Here is an 8,570-nt window from a genome sequence, read left to right on the forward strand (position 1 = left end):
GTGTAGTTCAAGAAAAAGCTGGTCTTTTTCTCGACAAATAAGTTGACATGCAAAGAATCAGTGAATGTATTTGCAAGAAAGCAAACATAATTATCGATAAAATTGGTTGTGATTGTCACTGTAGACAATGGCAGTAGCTAGTTGGAACTAGATACAAACCAATAAAAAACAAGATCTCAAATCTCCAACCAATAAAGAGTTCAACCCAAATTTTACAATAACACTATTATATTTAAATAGTGATTATTGCAATACATGGATAATTAATTAATGCACTAGGTTGCGCTTGTGACCAGGTAAGACAAACTTATGAACTTGCAAGGATGGCAATCAGATCGACATCCGCACAATGCTGATATGAACATTGTCTTGATACAACTTTATTTGTATTTTATTTCAGAATTTAAACAACTAGTTTGGGCGGGTCACACATGGTGTTGTGTGACACTTTATTTGTCACCGCTACATCGACATATCCATCGACTAAACAACGGTGATCCAACTATATATTACTAGAGATCTTTTCTTATCAGTAGGCACCAACTCCAGTGCCAACGCCGAATGGCGCACTAGTGGTGGTTCCGTACAACGGCACGTTGACATTGCACATCGTTGGCAAGGTACGGAGTGCAATGGAAGTCATCACCTCAAACTGAGCTATCTGGTGTGGCTGCAAAAAGGTACCCTGTGCCAATTGTTGTTGTTGAGGTTGTTGCCCGAGTTGCTGCTGCGATTGTTGTTGGGGTTGGGAGACACATTGGCCCAACTGTTGGGGTTGTTGTTGCTGAGCTTGGATGATACTCTGAACTTGTTGTTGTTGTTGTTGTTGTTGTTGCAGGATGATAGAGTAGATGATAGCACGGATTGACTCATGGCGGGATTGCCCGGGGATTTGCCGCAACTGTTGGCAACATTGTTGCTGCATCACATGGCAAATCCTCTGCTGCAACATTTGTGACCTAGCAAGACATCGCTGCATTGCCACAGGGATGCACTGCTGCTGGAGGAATACCTTGCATGGGTTTAGTTGCTGCAAAACAGATGGATGAATAACTGGTATTTGTTGTTGCTGTGAAAATGGTGGTTGTTGTTGCTGCGAAAATGGTGGTTGTTGCTGCTGTGAAATTGGTGGCTGTTGTGAAAATGGTGGTTGTTGTTGCTGTGAAAATGGTGGTTGTTGTTGTTGTTGCTGCTGCGAAAATGGCGGTTGTTGTTGCTGTGAAAATGGTGGTTGTTGTTGCTGCGAAAATGGTGGTTGTTGCTGCTGTGAAATTGGTGGCTGTTGTGAAAACGGTGGTTGGTGTTGCTGCAAAAATGGTGGTTGTTGTTGTTGCTGCTGCGAAAATGGTGATTGTTGTTGTTGCGAAAATGGTGGTTGCTGTTGCTGTGAATATGTTGGCTCTTGTTGCTGCGAAAATGGTGGTTGTTGTTGCTGCGGAAATGGTTGTTGTTGTTGTTGCTGTGAAATTTGCGCAACGGCACTTGCCGCCGCAAGAGCGAGGAGGGCAATGACGAGGAATGTCTTCATTGTGGATTGGTGTCAACTAGTGTTGCTTGGTTTTGATGCTTGTGCTTGTGATGATCTTTATACTTCATGCCTATTTATAGTAGCCCGGGCACCATCTCTTTTCTTCTTTGCATCAGCTTTAATAATTTTGTTTGGCTGCATCTGAAATGAATTTTTTTGGTACATTGTGTTTGGTTGCGCTAGCTACAAGCGTACTTTTGGATTAATCATCAAAGTTGCTTTTTAGTTGTGCATATGATCGCACACAAAGTACAGAAACCCCGATGTTTGTTATATATGACTCATCTTATTCACTTTACATGTCACACACTTATCAAGATAGTATCACTTTTGCAACCGAGTTTGGAACCTTGTATAGGCTATCAACCATAAACTAAAAAGGCAAAACTTTTGTAGGACTAAGTTGCAATCGTGTGTGGGCTGTTAAGATATGCTCGATTATTAAAGCCTTGCGTGTGGAAGGTTCTTCTAGAGTCGGTTGCTTTTTATACAACTAATTTTGTATTTTCCACTAAGATGATAAGATGAACCGACGCCTATAGAGCATGACATGACTCATCGAATTCCCTTTACATGTAAAGGATGATAATTGCTTACAAGATACTCCTACTAGCATATATCCGGTCCTAAGTCTAGACATGTCATCATTAGTTCCGTGTTTTTGTTTAGATAAATCATCAGTTCCATCTATTTGTGAAAGCTTTTTTTGGGGGGGGGGGGGTGATAGTTTTTTTTGGCGCTAGGGGAAAAATCTTTTTTGATCTAGGGGGAAATGATAGATGGGGCTGGAACAGAGGCCCACAGCCTAGAGCGAGAGATTAGGCCCAACATAAGCGCTGTGTGTTAGGGCACCAATTCGAATTGGGCTATAGTTTTCGTAGGCCCCAACGTCACAAGCCCAACTGACACTCCGCAGATCTGCGTCATCTCCTTGCTCCTCCTCCTCGCCGGTCAGACCGCTAGTCGGCGCAACCTCTCCCGGATCCCACCGCCTGCGGCCGGTCACATACGTCTGAGGCGGCAGCCTCCCTCCTGCCCTCCGCACCCGCTACCACCACCATTGGTCGACAAAAAGGTCACTTTTGAAGCTCCTTCGTCGATTGCGGGCCGTACGTCGACGGAAGCCACTCCGGCCTCCCCGCTAAAACAAGGTATCGATCCTGGCCGTCTGTCTCTTCCAGCGATTCAATTCACATGAATTCGAGAGGCGTACCCATCTCCATGCCAGCCACATGAATGAGGAGGGTAATGAAGCAGGATTCATCTGCGTAGCCTGATAGTGACATACATTTGTGGCTTTGGTAGCTGAGCAACTTTGTGCTTTCTATGGATGTCACTTCAAAAGTTCAAATAATCATCAAATTTCCGCCTTTGGGTGCTACAGGTGGAGTGGAGGACATTCAGTTTCCCTCTGATGTCCGAGAAGTCCGTCTTCGGTGCAGCGATTGTGGGTGTCAAAACCGGGGGATCTCGGGTAGGGGGTCCCGAACTGTGCGTCTAAGGAGGATGGTAATAGGAGGCAGGGGACACAATGTTTACCCAGATTCGGGCCCTCTCGATGGAGGTAATACCCTACTTCCTGCTTGATTGATCTTGATGATATGAGTATTACAAGAGTTGATCTACCACGAGATCGTAGTGGCCAAACCCTAGAAGCTAGCTTATGATTATGATTGTTGTTGTCCTACGGACTAAACCCTCCGGTTTATATAGACACCGGAGGGGGATAGGGTTACACAGAGTCGGTTACAAGGGAGGAGATCTACATATCCGAATTGCCAAGCTTGCCTTCCACGCAAAGGAGAGTCCCACCCGGACACGAGACGAAGTCTTCAATCTTGTATCTTCATAGTCCGGCCGAAGGATATAGTCCGGCTGTCCGAGGACCCCCTAATTCATGACTCCCTCAGTAGCTCCTGAACCAGGCTTCAATGATGATGAGTCCGGCGCGCAGATTATCTTCGGCATTGCAAGGCGGGTTCTTCCTCTGAATACTCCATAGAAGATTTCGAACACAAGGACAGTGTCCGCCTCTGCAAAACAAATTCCACATACCACCGTAGAGAGTATAATATTTTCACAAATCTAATCTGCTGACAACTTTTCATAACGTGACATCACGCCATGGCCCGGTCATTATTTGAACCGTTTTTCTCAACCAGCTACTACACATATTGCGAGGCAGTTTTCTTGGCACGTCTTGTCGAAGCAGAGATCGTGTCCCCTTATCACGAGATTCTAATCAATATGGGCGTGGGTAACCCAACCGCGCCATCAATCACGGCGCTTGGGGAATAAGCGAGTTTACCAGGCAAGTGGGGAGGCATAGAATCCCTGCTGCCTTTATAAGGGGATAAGGACTCCCTTTCGCACCCACGCTTTCTTCTTCCCGATCCATTCCCATTTGCCCGAGCTCCAGCGACCGAGCGTTCGTCTTCTCCGCCCACAAAGGCCTTCCGAAAATGTCCGGATCATGAGCAGGAGGCAAGTGGATGGCCTCTACTGTCCAGGAGAAGCATATCAAAAAGCTTTGGGAGGCCGGGTATCTGGCCAAAAAAATCGACCACCGTCTCCCGACGGCGGGACAGATCGTTCCTACTCCGGAACCCCAAGAGAGGGTTGTATTCCTCCCTCATTTTGTCTACGGGCTAGGGTTTCCCCTCCACCCGTTCGTTCGCGGCATCATGTATTATTACGAGATCGATTTTCATGATGTATCCCCCAATTCCTTCCTCAACTTCTTGACATTCATCATCGTGTGCGAGGCTTTTCTCCGCATCTCGCCACACTTCGGCTTATGGCTGAAGATCTTTAATGTGAAGCCCAAGGTGGTGAGCGGCGAGCACGCCGAGTGTGGGGGCGCCATGGTGAGCAAGATGCCCAATGTCACCTGGTCAACATGTACTTTTAATGATTCCATCAAAGAGTGGCAACAACAGTGGTTTTACATTACTAAGCCACGCATCACGGAATGGGCCGCTGCTCCAGAGTTCTGATCCGGAGCCCCTCTGCGGCTTACGTCCTGGCCCAAGAAGGGCCTAAACTGTTCTTCGTCCGACGAACTGTCTATGCTCCAGACGCGCATTAAAGATATGGAAGACAAGAACATCGAACTTGTCATTGTAGTCCAGGTGATGTTAGTTCGCGGGATCCTTCCTTGTCAGCATCGGACTTGCAATATGTGGGAATTCGATCCGGCCAAGCACCAGACCCTGTGAAAGCTCTTTGGATCCTTGCACGAAGACATCTGGAAGGTGCTTTTCAAGTCTGGAAAATCATGGCCGGACTCGGCCGAGGACCGTGGGTATCAACTGTCCCACCCTGCAAGCTCGGTAAGTTTTATGCGTTTTACCCACATAACCCAAGGGAAATGCCTAATGTGTTTTCCTCAACTCCCCTAGGGCTGGACGAAGAAGGCGGGGCGGATCCACTGTCCGGCCCCGTTGCCCGAAGAACCGGCCGGCCCACTTCTGACAAAGATGCTGGCCCCGGCGCCGTACATGGCACCGAAGAAGAAGACCAAGGAGGCCAAACAGACCCGAGGCGGCCTTCATCGCCGCGGCACTTCAGCCACAATATCCGAAGGCTCCAAACCCCGTTCTGCCTCCGAAGAGGACGAGGAGGAGGAAGACGAATCCCCAGTGGGGGGAAGAAAGAAGAGGGCGGCCTCCATACACTTGGAGGCCGAGTCGCCTAAAAGGGGAAAAGATCCTCTTCCTGAAGAGTCCACTGTCGTCGCCGACAGCAGCCCGGCGTGGGATCCCAGGTCCCAGCCCCTGGTGAACTCGTGAGTATAAAATCCGAACACGTTTATGCGTCCAGACTCATCATGGCATAATATTTTAACCTGAGCTATATTTTTTTTCAGTCCGGCGAGGTCCCGCACCAAATGATCCTCATCAGAGGATTCGCTAAGCTCGGATGCTATAGAGAGCGAGACGCCCCCAAAGGCCCCTTCCCCCAAATGTGTGCATAACGCCGAGGCTTCGTCCCAGAAGGACCCCGGCCAAGGAGGGGGGGAAGAGATTGTGAAAGCGGCGCCTGGAGTTGAAACTTCGGGGGCCGGAGACATGGGGGAGAAGATTCCCATGGGAGTCGACGGCGGGAGCCATCTTGAATTCGGCTCCTAGCCGGGCGCAATTCCGGAGACTAATACGGCTCCAGAATCAAGCAGGCGGCCTCCCTCGGTTGGAGGGGGCGTGCCTGTTCCACCGGCAATCTCTGTCCAGCCAGAGGTGCCGGATGTTTTGTTGGCGGCGCTGAAGAGCGCCTCCATCGTCGATGAACACCATGCCCTGATGGGTGTGGTGATTAAGGAGATTCAGTCTGCTGAGAGTGGACTGAATGAAGCCTGTATCAGCCTTATAAGAGGCTTTGAGGTATGTTTTATGAGGTTTCGAAAAGTGTCATAGTATGGATAGTAGCCCCTGATACACTGTTCGGTGCAAGAAAGGACCGAACAAAGGATCAATTTTATGTTCGCAGGAAGACTCACTTGATGACATCTATCTCTCTTTTTTTATAAGCAGGTGTCTGCAGTGGCTGCTGCCTCTCATGCTGCGGAGGTCTCCGGACTGAATCAAAGTCTGGAGCGGGCCGAAGAAGAACTTGGCCAGTTGAAAAGGCAGTTGGAAGATAAACAAGGTATGCGCAAGCAGGGGCGGAATTGGGCCTATGGCAACTGGGGCTATAGCCCCAGGCGTGGCCCAACTAGTGCTATTAGATCCAGATGAAATTTTTCAGATTTTTAGATTTTAAGAGGCCCAGCCCCAGGCGTGACCACCCAGCTCCAGGCCTCAGCCGCTCAGCCCATGTACCTTCTGAGGCTCGCAGCCCAACTAGCTCTGCATATTTTGCTCCTAAAAAAAGCTCTGCATCGCCAAGCAGCAGGAAGCCATGCCCACGTTTTCCCCTAAAGAAACGTTTTTGCTAACAAAACAACGCCCACGTTTTCCCCTAAAAAAACCTTTTTGCTAGAAAAACGACGCCCAGGTTTGATCGTTGGTCTGTTGCCATTCCAAAGGAATCGATCGCACGACGATTCGATCGATCTGACAAAACATAGTTGCCTTGTTCCGTGCGCCGCCCCAGGTGTTTCCCTTCCCCTCGATGGCTCGACAGACCTGCGCATGGCCTCGTCACTTCGTCGGAGCAGCCCCCTCCAAGTCCAACCTTCTGGTCTTTTCCATCTCCACAACCCGCAACGTCTTGTTCTTCTCCGTTTCCACAACCGGCTAGACTGGTATTTTCTACTTTGGTGTATCGTCTATCTTTTTGCTAGATCCAAGATGATTAAATTGTACTCGTATTACTTTAGTCAATTTTTGTTTCGATAATTTGTAAAAGCAAAAAAAGATAGAAACCCAAGATGAATAGGATACGTACGATTTTTTTAAGCAACATCCAGCCAGCCTTCATCGAACAATACCAACATCATCATTGTTAAACTATTTTGTTCTATTAAATTTCCACTTGTGGTAAAAATGAATTCATATATCATTTTTAAAGTGAAGTTGTGATTCCCGCCAAAAAAAACTGAATTTGTGACGTACTTGTAACATGCACTGTTTTGTGTGGTATAGTTACTTAGTTTTAGCCCTAGGCTTTGAGAAATCCTGGCTCCGCCTCTGTGCGCAAGCCTTGTTCGCATTTAGTGCAAACAAATTCTCATTATGATAAAATATGTTTCATTATTTGCGCCAGGGGTGATGACCGAAGTCGAGGCTTTGAGGAAGGCAGTTGCTGAGGCCGAGGAAAAGGCGGCCGCAGAGCAGGCTCTTCGTGAGAAGCACGAGGCCAGGGTTATTGAAGCTGAGCAGGAGCTTCAAGAGTCCGTGAAGAAATGCGAGACCTTGGAGCAGAGTTTAGCGGAGAAAGAATCCGAACTCGCCAGGGCTCATCAGGCCGCGCGCGATGCCCAGGGGGAAACCCAAGGCGCCCTGCAGGAGATCCAAGAGGCGAGGACGATCGCGGCGGGTAAGGCTTTTTTCCATGTAAAGCAAGTATTTGAGGAGAAAACCATGTTTCTAATTTTGAGTTCGGATTTCTCCAGGGGTATTTGCGGAACTGCCCCGCAGCATATCGGATGCCGCCCAATTCTACCGAGCCGAAGAAGGGAACACTGCGGATAATCTCTTTTGGTCGCAGTATTTGGCACCGAATTATCCGCTGCCTTTTGCCGACCAAATGAAACAACTGATCGAACTGCATAGGGCGGCCGAACTAGCCATGAAGGATTTGATTATCCGGCTATGGCCTGCCGAGCCGATTCCAGGCAGCTACTTCGGGCTCGTGAAGCCGCTTGTGAGTGCCTGCCCTCGACTTGATGTCATCAAGCAGTCGGTCTATATAGAGGGTGCGCGAATGGCCTTCACTCGCGCAAAGGTGCACTGGGGGAAGATGGATGCTGAAAAGCTGATGACCGAGGGACCGCCAGAGGGGAAGGAGCACCGCAAGCCCGAATTATATTATGAAAGTGTTCTGAAAGGATCATGCCTAGCGGCGGAGCAATGCACCAAGGACATTATATTTCCATGAATACAATCATGTTGTCATTTGTAATGTCGAACAAGGTCATTTCTATTATTTATTGCCTGTTATATACAAGTTTATCCTCCTGCGCGGCCGTTTTATATATTAATCCTGAGAGTTGGCCAGTGATATGTCTCCAACATATCTATAATTTTTGATTGTTCCATGCTATATCATATTCTGTTTTGTACATTATAGGGCTTTATTATACACTTCTATATTATTTTTGGGACTAACCTATTAACCGGAGGCCCAGCCCAGAATTGTTGTTTTTTTGCCTATTTTAGGGTTTCGCAGAAAAAGAATATCAAACGGAGTCCAGACTGAATGAAACCTTCGGAAGCGTGATTTTCGGAACGAACATGATCCAGAGGACTTGGACCCTACGTCAAGCAATCAACGAGGAAGGCACGAGGTAGAGGGGCGCGCCTACCCCCTCCCCCCCCTCAGGCGCGCCCTCCACCCTCATGGGCCCCCTATTGCTCCACCGACGTACTCCTTCCTCCTATAT

At 48.3% G+C, this 8,570-nt stretch overlaps 1 protein-coding gene and 1 pseudogene across 1 annotated transcript; one reads left to right on the forward strand and one right to left on the reverse strand.

The window, feature by feature from the left end:
* Window positions 1-353: 353 nt before the first annotated feature.
* LOC125528645 (gamma-gliadin pseudogene) lies at window positions 354-1,597 on the reverse strand (annotated as a pseudogene).
* A 5,638-nt stretch (window positions 1,598-7,235) lies between these two features.
* On the forward strand, window positions 7,236-8,184 carry LOC147988242 (uncharacterized). Its single transcript, XM_087524019.1, has 2 exons — window positions 7,236-7,504; window positions 7,581-8,184. The coding sequence occupies exons 1-2, from the start codon at window positions 7,237-7,239 to the stop codon at window positions 8,063-8,065; spliced, it is 753 nt and encodes a 250-aa protein (XP_087380145.1). The 5' UTR covers window position 7,236; the 3' UTR covers window positions 8,066-8,184.
* Window positions 8,185-8,570: the final 386 nt, after the last annotated feature.

Source organism: Triticum urartu, chromosome 1A (genome assembly GCF_056163025.1).
Source record: "Triticum urartu cultivar PI428250 chromosome 1A, HENAU_Tu73, whole genome shotgun sequence".
Lineage (NCBI taxonomy): Eukaryota > Viridiplantae > Streptophyta > Magnoliopsida > Poales > Poaceae > Triticum > Triticum urartu.